The 18,101-nt window shown below is 31.9% G+C and overlaps 1 protein-coding gene across 1 annotated transcript; it reads right to left on the bottom strand.

Annotated features, from left to right (window-relative positions):
* Window positions 1–3,851: 3,851 nt before the first annotated feature.
* On the bottom strand, window positions 3,852–17,811 carry LOC139491101 (uncharacterized). The gene is made up of 12 exons (XM_071278467.1): window positions 17,743–17,811; window positions 15,393–15,536; window positions 14,632–14,711; window positions 13,886–13,957; window positions 13,210–13,357; window positions 12,102–12,248; window positions 10,710–10,783; window positions 7,900–7,971; window positions 6,821–6,983; window positions 5,606–5,709; window positions 4,823–4,925; window positions 3,852–4,097 (listed from the first exon to the last, which is right to left on the bottom strand). Exons 1-12 carry the CDS (start codon window positions 17,765–17,767, stop codon window positions 3,865–3,867), a joined length of 1,365 nt encoding a protein of 454 aa, XP_071134568.1. The 5' UTR covers window positions 17,768–17,811; the 3' UTR covers window positions 3,852–3,864.
* Window positions 17,812–18,101: the final 290 nt, after the last annotated feature.

Genomic DNA, 18,101 nt, shown 5'->3' with positions numbered 1-18,101 from the left:
TCCATTAACAGGCCAATAAATAAAATCACAGTTAATTATAAAAAGAATAAAAAATAGGGTTTTTTCTCTCTCATAATAACAGTAAACAGATTCATAACAAATTCTCAATGTCAATTTCAAGAAAGCAGACAACAGTTAATTACTAGTAGTCAATAACAGTACAGCATCAATGATCTTGACTGAATATTTGCCACTTTTAACTAAAATATAAAGGCACAGAACCAGGACATAGGAGCACAGAACCAGGACCGTTTTTCTTATCACCAGCACATCGTCAGGACAATTCCGTTTAACGAACTTGCACGACTTTTGCAATTTTATATTGTTGTAATATACTTTGCATGGTACTTATGACGCATCAGAGAAAAATTAAGCAACAAAACAGTCGTTTTATTGCCGTTCTGATACAATGTAAACAAACCCACCAGCACAGAATAAGGACCCACCAGCACCCGTCAGGACCAAATCACCAGCACAGTACGTTCTCTCGCAGGACAACCATACCCACCGTGTATTAGACAATAAAAAAAGACAAAATACGAACTCATTTTCACGAAATTCAGTTAATTCATTGTCAGATCATGAAACATAAAGTCGTTTTACTAGACATGGGTTTAGCTAGAGAATTGATAAGAAGTAGTAGATTCGAAAACGATAATCAACTCGCGACTAAAGTCGCTCGTTGATTATCGTTTACGAATCCACTACTTCTTATCAATTCTCTGATACAGAAAGCTATAGATAGAGTATCAAGAACCTCATCAAAAATCAGAGGTGCCTCGGTGTAATACCCTGCCACAAAAACTAGTTGTGTTAATTTACTTTCTGATATTGTCAAAACTAACGTTAATATCAAAGCATACAATCACGAGTTTGAATCATTTGTGTATTAACAAATTAACAAAGTTTTGATTGGACAACTTAAAAAAGAAGATGTGAAGTGATTGCCAGTGAGATAACTCTTCATAAGAGACCAAATGTCTCTTGTGAAGAGTTGTCTGACTAGCAATCATAATACATCTTTTTTTTTGAGTTGTCCTATCCAAAATATTTTCTGCCACTCTATTCCAGTCAGCCATCATTCTGCAAGTGACGGAGACATATCAGCTTTACACAGCTAAACCTATGCACTGCAATTTATTACATTTTCTGTTATCACTAGTAAGATTTTTAGATGACAATTGATTGCCAAGTTCTATCAACTTACGATAAAAGGGATGGTTTCAGCTTTCCAATTGTAAACTTTCTATTTCTATTTAGCAACAACTCACCAACATCGGCATATTGTGTATACATCTCCGGTTAAAACTATATTTCAGGGATTGCGTTTCATTAAAAAAATTTCCTTGATAGAGGACTGTTGTTCACAAGGAACGCTGCTGGATAACTCGGACTAAAACAAAATCGGCCTAAAACAAAATCGGACTATAAAAAAACTCGGACTATAACAAACTCGGCCTACCATTATTTATATTCATATATATTGAACAAACAAGGACTACGATTAGTAGATTGTTATTTTTCTACTTTAATTAAAAAAAACTAATATATTAGAATTATGTACGAAAAAAAAAGACCATAACTTATATAGAAATGCATCAAAAATTGTTATATGAGTTGAATTTGATATGTTTAAATGAGGATAATTAACTTCTTTTTGAAATATTATTGTGATTTATTATGTTTATTGACAAAAGATGTTTTAACGATTGGCTTGTGTTCGTGTTTTTATTGTGTTTAATCTTTGGTGTTTATGGTTAGTATATAAACAAAGAGAAATTTGATTGACAGTGAATGGCCCGAACAGACTTGTAAATAATGCCGTTGCCGAGTTTTATGTTTTATGACAGTGCTTTGTTTTTAGTGCTTTGTTTACAATTAAAAGATGTTTTAATCTTTTTGTTGGTAAACTCCTGTTTTATGACTGTGCTTTGTTTTTAGTGCTTTGTTTTTTACAATTAAAATATGTTTTAATCTTTTTGTTGGTAAACTCCTCATTTAATGAACTATATTCGTAAGAAAATGTGGTATGATTGCCAATAAGACAATTCTCTATCCAAGACTTGTTTTCGCTCAAATGTCCTACGCTTATTCTTATTTTCGCTCAAATGTCCTAAAATTTAGGCGCTCAAATGTCCTATACTTTGGCGCTCAAACGTCCTTTTTTTTTCGCTCAAATGTCCTGTCAATGCGCTCAAATGTCCATTGCCGGAATGGCTTCTTAACAATTTCACTAATCTGTAGTTCTTTATTAATGGATTCAGCAATTGAAAGATAATTATATTCAAATGGTCACATCTTTTAGAAAGGCAAGCCGAGGGAAACATTTATTATACATGCATCTAAAAATAGATTTGGAGTAAAATTGAAAAATAAAACAACAGAGATTTCTCTTACCAAATACTTCTATAAAATAACATGAAAAAAAACAACTCCAAATAAATAGCTGTTAATTACTCCTGCCTATGTTTATACTCGTGCTTTTGCCTTAACAACAACATTCATTTTTGCATGTTATCTCAGATATGACTCAGAAGTCTGTATGTGCTATGGATGTTTTGTATATGCTATGTGTGTGTTTTAAATGTGCTATGTATGCATGTGGCATGATGTCATAATCAATTAAGATATGCATATAATAAAAATTATTCTGAGAGGAAATTATTACAAATAATAATACTTAAAAGACAAATCAGTGGTAAATTTTCAATATATCAATATTAAAAAGAATGTGTTTTGTACTTTTATTTTTATATATATCTTGTGAACGTATTATTTTTTTATCCCCTTCAAAAAGGTTCAAAAATAAATTATTTAATTAATTGTAGATAACAATTTATTTTGAACTATGAATTGAAAATTAATTTCCAATAACAACAAAAACTAACATTTTACTGATATTCTTCTAGTAGTCCAAGTTTGTTATAGTCCAATTTTGGGAGGCCGATTATGTTATAGGCCGAGATATCATGGATTCACAAGGAAGCCAATAAACCGAGAGTTCAAAGTTGTGAAGTCAAAATCTTCCCTTCGAAAATTAAAAGGAACGTCATCACGAGTTGGTTGACTGAAATGGCAAATATTGTTCACAGGTGAAAACAGATATGTTGCAATTGTTGAAGCCACTATCTTATTCTCCTTTTTCCCAAATGAGACCTACCGAGTTAAACGTATAAATGGGTTGGTATTTACTTGAACAAAGCAAAGGGTGCTACATATGGAACAGAATATGTTTACCCTTCCGGAGCACTTGAAATAACCTCCGATTTTATTTGGATTCTTATTACTTATTTTTAGCTCTTATTTAAATTATATGATGCGTTTTGAACGTGTTGTATTTGTCTGTTAGTCTTTTCTTTTTGCCATGCGTTGTCAGTTTATTTTCGACTTACGAGTTTGAATGTCCAATTGGTATCTTTTGCTTCCAATCTAATTAAAATAAGTTCTCCCCACTTGCTCATCGTTGTTTATATGTCGCGCGTGGGATACATATAAACAACGAGGGGCAAGTGGGGAGAACTTATTTTTCATTAGATTGTTTTGATTCTCTCTTATTAGAAATAGAAGCTTTAAATTATCATTTGAAATAGGAAACATACCATTTAATTGCAGCTCGGATGTTGCTACAAAAAATGGAAAATGCATTTAAGGATTCCTAGATGATTTCATCTCTGAATTAGAACTATTAAAGCAGTTGTACCAACCATTTAGAATACGAGATGTGTGGAATGCACATATAAAGAAGGATGTGCTCACCATTTAGTATCTTTGTCTCATTTTTAATATTATTGATATCAGAAATGTTGTTGTAACGTTATCAAATATCCTTCACTATAAATTTTCAAAAGTAAGTGTATCTTAAATTTATTCCAATTTACATACTGGAGTTAACTTTGTTTGGCAATTTTCTGTAGACAATAAATCAGTGCTTGTATGGGAATTCCTATTCACCTTTATACATTCAATAGAACTACTGTGATGGACATGATGAGTCAACTCAGAACTTATTCTTTGTCTTGTAGTTGACCACATCCAATATTGTCTAGAACCTTTGAATGGACTTGTGTGTCCGACACCATCTGTCCAAAAATCTAATGCTATAATAAAAAAAATATATAGAAGAATAAATATAAGATGACATAGATGACAGAATTATTTTCATTCTTAAGATTGAATTACAATCTAATAATTTTTGACAGAACGTTATTTATCCCAAAGTTTAAACCTAAGGTAGGAGAAAGATGAGTAAATATTTAAAGTCTTCAATTTCCAAATAAAAGCATTGCATGTTCATCCCTTATTTAACAAAAACAAAACCCGGATGCCATGACTTACCAATTTATTAAACAGCACAAAATCTAACACTTGCCACCATCACTTAACTCTTTGAACATCTCTAGATTTAGATATTTTTGGGATTCAATGCTACATCAATGTTGTTTTATTACGGTAAACGAAAGACAACCCTCGTGTCAATTTGCAAGAACTATTTACGAAAATATAGCATTTTTACGTATTATGCAAGAGTAACCTGGGTCAGTTTTATCATTTTATATTTGTTGCGACTTTAATACAAGTGAGAGGTTTAGCTAGTTTTAAAACCAGATTCAATCCACCAGTTGCTACATAGGAAAATACCTATACCAAGTCAGGAATATGACAGTTGCTATCCATTAGTTTGATGTGTTTGAGCTTCTGATTTTGCCATTTGATTAGGGACATTCAGTAACTTCACTATTGACATAATCATATACAGCATAAAATACACTAGTGTTTTGTGAAATAAAACAAATCGTTGATTGTATTGATTTAATATACTTACTTGTAGAATTTGATTTTTCTGAAAGAATATGTGAGAACACGTGTTGCAGATCGCTTAACGAACTGAAGTCTACAAGTCTAGTACATTTACTCTTGCAGTAACTCTGAAAAATAAATAAATTCATGTTCAAAGATGCACGTTGATATAGAAGCATTTTCATAACAGCGTGGACCACCGCTATACTTATGATGACAAGAGAATACTGAATCGTTTACCTTAAGCTTGTTTGTCATCGGCTATCGATACCTGTGTTTTTACGCTCACTCAGTCTATCAGAGACCTTCCAATGAATCCAATGGGGATTTAAATGGAATAAGATAAAAAGAGTAAAGTACATGCAGGTGCACGAGAAGAAAATAAGAAAGTTTAAACATTCAACATTAAGACAACACACAAGGTTAAGTTCCCTGCTTATTATTCGTATTATTTGATTTAGGCGTTGAAAATCTTTGACAACCCCACAGTTTAAATGAAAAACATTAGAAAACTTTAACATGGTTATGATATTTCATGATGAGAGAATGAATTGTTTGTCAAACATGTAAAGCATTTCCAACTATGATTTGAAGGATAAGTACGCTGAGGACCTTATTTGACACACAACATTAAACGATATCCTACGGCTTCATAACGTATGTGGTAAAATTTGTTGATTAATATGCAAGTCTATTCTGAATGGATTAATCTACAAAGCGAGAACACTTTCCACTTTTATCAGCTAAGTGACGGCCAGTTTGTTTATTTTTCGAAAAACTATTGTTTATTTGTTGAACTCATTCTTACCTCTGCATCATGCCAGTTTTTCGCCTCTTTACCTACATGGTAGCACGAATGATAAAACTGAAACCCTGAAGGACAATCATGTCTTGATGAATGGTGACCGCAACCTACAAACAGAATTTGCAAATATCTCATAAAGTAGTCAAAAAACATCTTTTGGTGACGAATTTAAGATAAAAACAGTGTTCTCAACATTGAACACACAAATTAAAACATTTCGTTTAATTGGTTTCTTTCATTTTACTTTTGATGTATTATAAAAAAAAAATAAACATCACCGTTTCTTAGAATGTATTTAAAAATTGGGAAGCTAAGACAGCCAAAAGAAGCCAAATGGATATTCAAACTCATAAGTCGAAAACAAACTAGCAATAGTCACGTAAAACAAACTCTCAATTGTCACTTAAATCAAACTGGCAATCGTCAAATAAATTACCAACGATTGGTAACTTTTACTTGAAAATGATGTTATAAGACTTCAAAATAAAAGCCAATACTGTTCAACAACATTTTTTGTAAACTGTCTGATTCCTATATATTTTTGTTACTAATCGATTGATAAATTCTGGTATTTAGTCAGGCTCTTCTGTAGCTATAGAATCGTAGATGTTATGGTCTTTACGATATTATTGATAATTTGCGGACCATTGCCTACAAATATCATAAGAACCATAAGAGCAATGTTTCTGCAGCTAGCTCTACTGAAGATCATTTCTTTTCTAATGAAACATATATTTTGTACTATATGATTTCGTGATATTGTCTGTTAAAAGAGTCCGTTTGTTATAATATCTTACATTGTCTTGTTTCTTCACAATCGCAATCACGAGTTGGTTATCCGTTTCACAGATGTATAGCGGATAATGTTCGAAATGTCTTAACTACATGTCTCGTACCCTTTTCCCCTATGTGACCTAGCGAATTAAACTTGATACTTATACTAACATCAGCAAGAAGAACGGGTGTCACATGTGGAGCAGTATATTCCTGCCCTTTTTAAAAGCTGCGGAAATAACCCCTATTTTTTGTTGGGGTTTTTGTTGCTCAGTGTTTAGCTTTCTATGTTGAGTTTTGCGTACTATTGTGTGTCTGTTGCTCTTTATCTTTTTTTAAGTCAGGGCGGTGTCAATTTATTTTCAACTAATGAATTTGAATGTCCCTTTGATATCTTTCGCCTTTCTCTTTCTTCGCAATGTTTATAAATCATTACTAACTGACCAGTAATAACAGTTGTAGTAGCTTGTGTTGTTGTTGTAGTCGGTGTAGTTGTCATGACAACATTGTCGTTACATAGGTCATAATTGCAACAACCTCCTTTTAGTTGTAATTGTTGTCTTTTTCCAAATATTTGCGGGCTTGATATCATAAATCTCTGACAAAGCTTTAACATGAAAAAAGACAAAATACAGTATGAAAATTATCATTCTCGATCAATCGATCAATCGACAGCATTCAAATTTTAAAAAATAAAACAAAATAGTTTGCATGCATTCATTCGCATTATCAAATGTTTTTAATCAGGAGTTATTATAAATATCAGTTTCGAACCTTTTAGTGTAAGTGATATTGATAAATTTTAAAATAGGGCGATATGATTATATTAATAGGGTGATATAATTTTTACATTAAGTGCAAAAATGTACTATCTGTCATAAACTTAACTGATTTATTTATCTGATCATAATTTGCCATTGTACAAATAATCTTGGTCTTAATGTTTTGACATATAATTAGACTAAGGTATTTGAAACACATAATAATCATAACAGCTAGCGCTTTGTGTAAACATTTAGAATGCTTGCACTTTTCAGCTCATGCGAATGAAAGAAGTTTGAATGCGTGAAGCAAACATGCAAAACAAAATTTAAATGAAATGAATAGATACTGATACAAGTATTTTTTAATCTTAATAGTATATCTACACTTTACACAAGAATTCCTCATTCCAAACTTAAAGAAAAATGTGGAAGAGTTGGTCTTGCTTTGTTTTATAAAAAAAGAATGGCCATTGATACACGTATGTTGTCTTTCGGAGGGATAAATCGTATTTTGTAAAAAAAATCACTCTGACTCCATCAAACCAACGTTATCAAGATGCTTGATTTCTTGACAGACAACATTTTTGCTACGTTTGGAGGACGTGTTTTTCAATAAACAATTGGAATTGCCACGGGCACCAACTATTCTCTTCAATTCATTTTTTTTTTCTATCATTAAATCAACACTGCTGTCTCAGAAAGTGCAAGAATTGTTTTCTAAAGTAGCAAATCCTTAGCAAAAAAAATAACCCATCATACCTGATCATCCATACATCCAAGTCTGTATACCGGTCTGAGATCAAAACTTAATGTTTCAAGAGAATAACATTTCTGAAACAGATTATTAGATAATAATAAATGATAAGACACAGAATACATCATTTTCAAATTTCCGCTTACATTTGATATGATGTCTCAATTTTGCAAAACAAACAATTATTTAAATTTGAACGATACAATTTTTAAAGAAATATAAGTACATTATACGTGTAACACAATCAATTAGCAGTATATTGTGTTTTCTTTTATCATTTTTATTTAAACTTATTTTGCGGTTTCAAAAAGTCGGACTCACAGTTTTTTATATGTTTCAGACTTACTGCAACATGCCACCGACGGGCCCTTTAGAGAAATGTTGCAACGGTTCTATAACATACATAGATCGTGACTTCATCCTTACACGGGATATTTACACCAGATCCGACCCCCTCCAAACCACATTCAAGTTGGACCTAGCTATGTATTTATACATCCCACATAGTCAAACGGGCACTCACTTTAGCAAGGGCGTGACTACCAGAATGAAGAAATGAGGTATAACTATGGCAAGCCGTTCTCGTCAAAACTATGTTTAAATCATTTTTCGAAAAATTTACACACTGAGAATTACAACAAAGCACACTGAGATTTTAAAACTTCAAAACGCACACTGAGAATTGAAAATTACACACTGAGAATTGAAAATTACACACTGAGAATTGAAAATTATACACTGAGAATTGAAAATTACACACTGAGAATTAAAAATTAAACACTGAGATTTCATAAAGACGCACTGAGATTACAAAAATGAAAAACGCACACTGAGAATTGAAAATTACACACTGAGATTTCAAAAAGACACACTGAAAATAAATAAACTGAAAACACACACTGAGAATTTGAAATTACACACTGAGAATTTAAAATTACACACTGAGATTTGTGCGCACTTTTTATGCGCACATATCTAATTAGCATACTTAATCTCGATCTCTTACAAGCTTAAAACAACAAGGGGACAGAACTCGTTAGTCCTTCGATTTGGTCCCAAATTATTAATAAAAAAACTTTAGAAATAAAAGAACAAGAAAAATACCAACTTACTCTATTACAAAATATAACCAAATGGTGAAAAACTTTATTAAAATCATAAGAAAACATTGGAACAATCTGCAAAAGAATGCTGTGAAATTTTTACCCAAGTGTCTATTATAGCATATAAACGTAACAAAAATATAAAAGATTAACTAGCGAAACCAGGGAAACAGTTGGAACACTTTTGAAAAGGGACCCACGGTTTTAAGTAAAAAAAATCATCCCGTTAAACTGGTAGTAATGATCTGAATTATAGGCAACAAACTTATGAATATGAGCGATGTTAAGTCTTGAAATTTATTACGAATGTTGGTTGAAGGAATCGCATTTCTTTATAATGACAAGAGTTCTTGAGATCAAGATATTAATCTGTTGAATTATTCATCTCATGAATATTCATTAGTAATTTGCATATTAATCTCAGTGAGTATTTTTGAAATCTCAGTGTGTAATTAACAATTCTCAGTGTGTGTTTTTCGATTTATTTCATCTCAGTGTGTCTTTTTAAAATCTCAGTGTGTAATTTTGAATTCTCAGTGTGTGTTTTTTATTTTTTTAAATCTCAGTGTGTGTTTTCGATTTCTCAGTGTGTTATTTTAGGTTTTTAAATCTCAGTGTGTATTTTTTTCGAAAAAAGGGTTTAAACATAGTTTTGACGAGAACGGCTTGCCATATATAACCACACTTATATACACCAGCCTTTTTAAGTTCTGTTTCTTAATGTCAATAATTAGTTAACTGTTATGTTGGTTAAATGTATCGTTGACTGTTGTATTTATAGTCTATTGTCTATTGTTGGCTTACTGTATCATGTACTTGTGTATTTTACGAGCTTTTGTTTGAAAAACTGGGTTTTTTTTTTAAATATTTGTATATTCATACTGTTTAGGAACGTTATCACCAGATTACCGTTTAAGTTTAGCTGGGTTTCACTCAAAATTGTCTTGTGAAAAACATGTGCCAAGTCAGAAATTTGGCAGTTGTTTTACACTTGTTACGTGGATCGATAACGTTTGATTTTATCAGTTTTTAAGAACTTCCCTTTTTTGAATTTGCCTTGGTGATCGATAGTTGATATACTTGCCTTGGTGACCGATAGTTTTGATATTCTTGCCTTGGTGATCGATAGTTTTGATATACTTGCCTTGGTGATCGATGGTTTTGATATACTTGCCTTGGTGATCGATAGTTTTGATATCCTTTCTTTATTCGAAATGACCTTTGATTCAAGACATGGCAGTGCATTTTTCCTTTGATCTTTTTTTGTGACAGTTTTCATATCATGCTACTCGCTTGAGATGGAAAATTATCGCTAGAAACTAAGCAGGCACGTGGCGTTGCTAACGAAATTGGCATGAAATTGACAACGTCGTCATAGGTAAAATAGCGATAAACAGATTATCATTGATCATCTCAACTCGATTGCCTTTCTCGCTTTCGCCGTCCCGGCTCAAGCGAGAAAATCAATCTCGTTGAGATGATGAACGATACTCTATAAATCCTGCAATTGGGTGTCCAACTATACAGATACAGCTCTACAGATATCGCTATGTTGTATCTGTATACTATACAGATATCGCTTTAAAGCTCCGCCCACTGCCGGACTGAGTATTGTTTGAACCTGTGTGACCTCAGAATATATATTCCAGTTGCATTCCAATCATGACGAGATTTTTTTCCTAGAAATATCCCCCTCATTAAAAACAGCTTACCTTGCCCCCTTTACATGCGGTGGTTGCCTTGCAGTCATCAATATGTTCTACGTCATTACAACTATTACATCTAACTGCAATGGTAGGAAATAAAAAATATATATTTAACGTGGAATAACATTAGGCACGAATCTTTTTGAAAAGAACATACTTACGAATCGTTTCATATAACAGAAGAGTCAAAGACGTTTTGGACATACATACAATAATTGCTTAATTTTACAAAACTTCGTTTTGATGTTCTTTTTGATACAAAAAAGCATAAGCCCTCTTTATCTTTTACGTTACTTGTAAAAAGAATTTTTTTTTTTTTTAAATTATGTCATAAGAATTCTTACCTCTTGTAACTTATACCTTAGATATATCACTAAGTTCAACATGCAGTGGCCAATTTCTGTTATCTTGGTTCTGATTTCCAGTCTATTCAAAAACTTTATATTTTGTTTGTTGCTTCTCCGTTAAGCACGCAGCATTTAAGAGTATGAGCAAAGACTTTTCAGCCCTGAGTTATAATATTGTACCAGTTAGGTTCGCATATCTTCCTGCGGATTGTTACATTGTGGGCTAGTATGTTAACGAACCGGCAGAGGTGTAGGTTTTGTACAATGCACAGTCTGTATTCTTTACAAATTCATACGTTTTCGATCTGAACACCATTTTAAAGGAGCAGGTCCGGTAAAATTCGAAGTACATCTAATGAAAACTTTTGATTTATCTTAAACACATAAGTGACTACTTCTGTCGATTCAATAAGTTGATGTTAAAAATTTGGACTCACTTGGTCATCAAAGACGCTCAAATTCAAACTTAAAAATGTATCATATATATGCCTTAACATGTCACTTTTCAGATGTTTTTTTTTGTCTAAGATGGAAGTGGCCGCATTCTTGTTCAGTGTAAACCTTTATATATGTAATGTTTTATCATCAAATACAACATATATTCAAATATAAAGACTAAACACGAATACAGCCAAAAAAGTCCATTTGAGTCAAAGGACGTCTTAAAATTAGCACCAATTTTTAAATTGTGAAGATTTCAGTTATTAATTGCATGAATTTATGATGCGATTACCTGATGAATGTGCATTATATTTTCAAAAACAGCCCATATTTATAAAACATAATTATTCTACTATGATCCAAATATCAGCCAAAAATTTACTTTTTAACAAATCAAGTTGTAAAAATGCTATATTTTGGGGCCAAAAAATGGTCTTACCGGGCCTACTCCTCTGTCACCGGACGTTAAACACCATCATTATCATTATATTGATCGACTTCTAAATAAAATTGCATACACCCAAAATACATGTTGGACCTCGTTTTGAATTGAACGGACATGTCTTTACATTTGCATCAGTTTGCAAAGTCTATATAAAACATTACTCACAACAACTTTTACACATCAAGGGACATAACTTCGAAGCAGCACATGTATCATTCTGACAGAAATCTGGGTTTAACTGTATTATACGTGTACAGATACTGTCATCAATATTACGACAGTCGTTGATCAACGGTGAGATAGTTGTTTCATCTGTGTTCGAAAAAGATAAAGACGCAAATTAGAATCATTTTCATAACAGCGTGGAACACCGCAATACTTGTGTTGGTAATAATACTGAATCATTTACCTTAAAATTGTTTGTGGTTGGCCAACGATGACAGTGATTTTACGATCAATCAATCTGTCAGAGAACTTTCAATGGGGATTTAAATAGAATAAAATGATAAAGTACATGCAGGTCCACGAGAGGAAAATAAAAAACTTAAATGTATTCAACAGTTACCTTCTGTGAAATCTTAAATGATAATGAATTAAAAAAACAGATTTTAAAAGATCACTTTTGTCTTCAAAGCATTTGCGTATTTTTTTGTATGAATAGTATCAATCTTTAGAGTTGCCTGTACTGTCTAATGAAATACATGTTTAACCCAGCCACATTTTGCATGTGCCTGTTATTCAATGGTTGTCGTGACACTGTGTTTCATATTTGTTTTTCGCTCATTACTTTTAGCATGTGAATGAGGCCATTTGTTTTACATTTGTCATTTCGGAGCCTTTTATAGCTGACTATGCAGTATGGGCCTAAGTTGCTCATAAAATGTTAACGTGTTCATAATTTTTTTTATATATGTTACACTTATTAATATATACAGAGCGTTGCAGTTTCTTTGTATTATAAACTCATCATAGATACCAAGATTACACCAGATTGTCTACACGACTCATTCGTAACGCTCGAATCAGAATTATTCAAAGGCCTAATAAGATCCAAATTAAAGAGCATTGAGGAACAAAAATTCCAAAATTATTTTTCCCATATACAGCTAAAATAATCTGTGCTAAGATAAAAAAAAATCTGATAATTCAACAACGAAAAATTGTTGTAAACAAAGAATTTATGATTATGACCACTTGAATGATTATTCATGTCAATACAGAAATGATGACTGTTTGAATTATATTATGTAGGGTTCCTTATAGTAAAACGCACTTGATGGTGGCGCTGTGATCATCTGATGATTATGTTTTACATATTCAATTGCCTCAGGAGTCAAATTATTACATCTATCTTCATGACAGCATGCAGCATCAACTTTGAGACTGCGTTTGACATTATCACCAAAGTAACCTGCACAGAGCTGTGAAATATTAAAAATTCAAAGATAACTTTTATGAAACTAGATATGGACACAAATAACTATTTGTTCATGCGATCATGAAATCATTCATAGCAGATCATATCATATCAATAGCGTCTGATACAAGCAAGTTAGCCTGTTGCTTTTATTCACATTGAAAGTATTTATAAGATTTGTACTGTTACCCTTTTCCACATCCGTATTGCCAAGTAAGTAGTTCTCGTAGCACTGTTAAAACCCAGTGAAATATTTCATGTGGGGTTTTTTTTGCCGTCAGAGCAAAACAAATATAAACCCCGATCAGAAATCATTACGTATATTTTCAAACCTTCAGTCACAATAAAAGCGTATGATCTCAGAACTAATACAAAATCGTGCTTCATACCTGAACAAAAGTCTTGCATTTAAATAATTACAATGTTGTTGGATTAGATGGGCGTCAATGAAAGTGAAACCAAAATTTAAAAAAAACAACAACTAAAAACCAACAAAAGACATATAGGTTACCGTTAATATTATAATACTTACATTTTTTGTAGCACATCCTAGTTTATATATTTCTCTAAAATCGTCAGCAAAAGACTGCGTGGTAAAACAATACTACAAACAAAATTCCTAATAGTGAACATATATAGTACTGCCTTAAAATCATTCATTCAGTGAATAATCTTAGCAAGTGTGTAAAAAACAACTTATCTAATACTCGGCTTTGTGCGTTCCTGTTGTAGGTAACCGCAATTATTTAGCGTGTTGTTTTAAAAAAAATTTCCTGAAAGAGGCAAACAAATTAATATAATACAGCATTTATTATTATTTTTTTGTTTAACGTTCAATTTTGTTTATCCAATTACGGATTACTCCTTTGGGACCCCGATTACCCAATTGTCTCAGTAGTTTCCGGTGATTACTAGGATGTAAACTATGCTGCGGTGAGTTCGAATGTCGCTCATGTGAGGTGCTTTCGGCTCCAATTTCTCACAGGAGGTTGGTCGTTTTTTACGATAATTATATAATTGTCTTCCTCCACCAACAAAATCTGGTCTTCGTGATATAGCCGTAATTGTGATAGTGGTGTTAAATATCAACAAAGTTGAAACAAGTATAGGTTTCTAGTGCAGTTTGTTTTCAATTAAGTTCATGAATTGTGTTAAACTATTATTTTGTCTTTTTAATTTTTATTTTGTGGAATTCTGCATTATATTATTTAAAAAAAAATCCTATTAACTTACTTCGTACCAATCGTTTTGGGAAATGAATATTTTAAAAGCACTTACATGGTCTTTTGATGGACATTCTACCACGTTTGTACAATTCTTTGGATTATCTACTTCATGACACTCGTAACAACTAGTAGCTGAAATAGTTGTTCTTTTGTAGATTATTACCATAAATGATAATTCATATTTTTATTAATTTTTACTGAACAGTAAGTTCTACTTCGCTATCTGTGCATACTTTTTTTTTATTCATACACCCATTTCTGGAATCGTTTTATAAACCTAGACGACTTGCAAAACTGACTATAACTGGGAGATATCAATGTGATCCAACCCAATGACAATAATAACCAACTCATCTATTAAAATTTGTATAAATTTGCAAACGAAAAGAAAAATTACAGACCTTATGATTTCAAGTCGGTGTAAGCTTAAATTGAAATCCTCTAAGTTAACAGTTTCGAAAGTGAAAGATATATTGATTACAAAACAAAGCCTTGGAAAAAAGCAAACTGTGTTTTGAATTCAGTTTATCTCAGGGAAATTGAAACTTTATGAATTCTATAAAATATGTGTGACATTTTATAATTGCGAAATTACCAAGCACGAGCCTGATGTCTGAATCAAATAATGGCAATTTGAAAACATTTCAAACTCATCACATACCCATGAGACTAATTTTCCACAAAATGTCATGGCCAGAATCAATAAGGCATATATCGTGACTATGCCAAATGTTTTACATTATTTTTCTAGATTTACTTTTAATACACGTGTTTGTTATATCTCTCAAGTACGTGAATATAAAATCTACCTACGACAGAGTCCACAACTTCGTTGACACAATGTTGACAGACAGGTGTCGCTGCAAAACCCTGGATACTTCTGAATTAGTTGAGAGCAAACCTGGTTTTCTATGTCCTCACATCCAAAAGTTGTGTTTACATAAAATACCAACAACACTGTCAAAAGGAATAAAATGAGATGTAAGAAATCGTTTTATGTACCCTGAAAGTTAATCGTCGATTCTCGTCGGTCTTGATTAAAATAATGTCCTTACGTAAATCAAAAATTTCTCTTTAAAATTTATATATATATTTTAATTGTTATTAATAAAAGGATTTGTAAACGTACTTTTGAAACATGATATTTCTAATACACACACAAAAAAATTAGAACGAACGAACGTACATCTGTACACTCTAGTAGCATGTGAAAAATGAACTATAAATGGAAAACCAAAAAGGACATGTTTAAACCTTTTTGTCTTTGATTTGTACGGAGAACTGAAAACGCCACTTTAAAATTAAAAATATTAAATTGATCATTAATTATTAAGTGGTTTTATTCAATCCAATTCATCTCAATATTTTATTCAAGTCTAATCTCTCAATCGTACATATAACACAACATTACGTTTATGATACATAGATATAAAAAGAGAGCAAGTCTGCACATAATTATAAGAGACCATAACATTAAAAACATTATATAAAAGAATTCATCTATTATAAAACATGTTTATAAGAACATTATTTACAGTATAGATCAATTCTACGTCTATCGAAATAAGATTACTGGCTTTGGCACAGCTACGAATCATATTATCGTCTGTATATAAAAAAAACTATTTTTCCTGTTTGTCATCTAAAGACATAAAATCACTATTAAAATGCGTTGCTTCATCAAATACTAGCCGTGGTGTAGTGGTTAGTGCATCGAACTACTAACACAAATGTTCCTGGTTCGATTCCCGTTCCGGGATGAAGATTTCAGGGACCGAAATTCCCGCTCTCCCTTGACACCATTCGCGAATATGGTCTTCAGAAAACGATGATAGTCCGTTGGAAGGGGACGATAAATGGCTGACCCGTGTTATGAGAGAGACATATCTCTTGCACGTAAAAGACACCCTTGTAGATTTCGAAAAAGAGCAGGCTAATGCGGCAGCACTCGCACACGCAAAGTGGAGAGGGATTAATATAAGCTTCAATAACTTGTTTCCCAATCCACTATTATAAATAAATATGTTTAAACTGAATAATTTGTTTTCTAAAATCGTCATATAAAGGACACGATAAAAAAAAACATGGGCTTCATCTTCTATAAAAATATCCATACAATTATCACAGACTCGATCTTTTAAAACTAATCTTTCAAATCTCCCCGTTTCGATTCTTAGTGGTGCTACACCACTACGAAATTTTGCAACAGAGCTCCTTTGCGAAAATGGCATTGGAATTTTACAATAAGTTGCCGTTTTAAAACTGGTCTAAAACATATTACATGTACGAAGTTTGTCACCACCTTTGCCAGATAAAGCTTTCTGCATATCAGCCCAGGTAAATGAACCCATGGTATTGTCTAGAATCTCCTGATCATTCAGTCTTAGCTTTCTCCAAGAGTCTTTTGCAATATATTTCGAACACAAAGCTGGAAATTAGAGCCCTTCGTACATATCAAAAATGAAAGTTTTCAGAGACATCCTTTGGTTTTATTAAGCTATAAGCCTGTAAGTAGCCTTACTATAATTCAGGCGTGTTGAAATAAATTTAATAAAACAATATTTTTATTTACTTTTATCGATGCTATAAAGATATAGAATCGTTTTCGATACAGTCATGTAATTAAGGGGTTATATTTTAGTACAACAAGTTACGATTATTTGTAGGAGTCTGAGATAGATTTCTGCCTTTTTTCTTTTTCTTTTTACTTTTTTAACATGGTGATCATTTTCAGAGTCTTTTAAATATTCAGTTTTTATTATATTTAACTGAGAAATTTTGAATATCGAACCGGCTGCTGCATGTGCTGGGTAGAGACTGTTGATTAATCAATATCGAATTAGGAATATAGCAAATCGACCGCTAATTTTCCATAAATTTAAAAGACTACTGTATGAAGTCTGTAGTATTTGGAATTCGTTTGTTTTCTTATTGACTTATATATTCCCAACGCCTGCTTTATTTCTACTCTACTTCTGATTAGAGACTTTCCGTATGGAGAAGAATGAATTAACACGGACTTTTTGTCAGTACTTAAACAGTAAGCCATTCAGGTTGAATAAACAGTAATTTTTTTTCGTTAAATTAAATTTATGAATATGAATTTTGAAACTTTGGTGAATACAATTGAATACATGAATTATAAATTCGATTGACTATTTACCTGTCAAAAGTGTATACTTGTTCATATTTGCGTTGATCAATGATCACTTTGGTTGTGATAAGAAATTCGTGACTGCATTATATTATAATCTGTATAGTATGTTATATTACAACAGACATGGAATTAAACATGCATATTCTAAAGGAATACCCATCTGTTCAATTTAATAGATTACGTACAATTTATTACTTTTTATTTTCATTAGAGAAACACATTTGATATAAAAGAGTTTTTTTTTGTTTGTTGTTTTTTTTAACTAATCTGTATATACAATATTTTCTTGACCTTCGTTTCGTAAAAAATCGTACTACTTAAATTGATTGTAAGTCATCACCAATTCAGTCAAATCAAGTTTAGTC

The sequence above is a fragment of the Mytilus edulis genome, chromosome 10 (assembly GCF_963676685.1).
Source record: "Mytilus edulis chromosome 10, xbMytEdul2.2, whole genome shotgun sequence".
Lineage (NCBI taxonomy): Eukaryota > Metazoa > Mollusca > Bivalvia > Mytilida > Mytilidae > Mytilus > Mytilus edulis.
The sequence above is the reverse complement of the archived record's forward strand: the minus strand, read 5'-3'. Positions and strand labels throughout refer to the sequence as shown.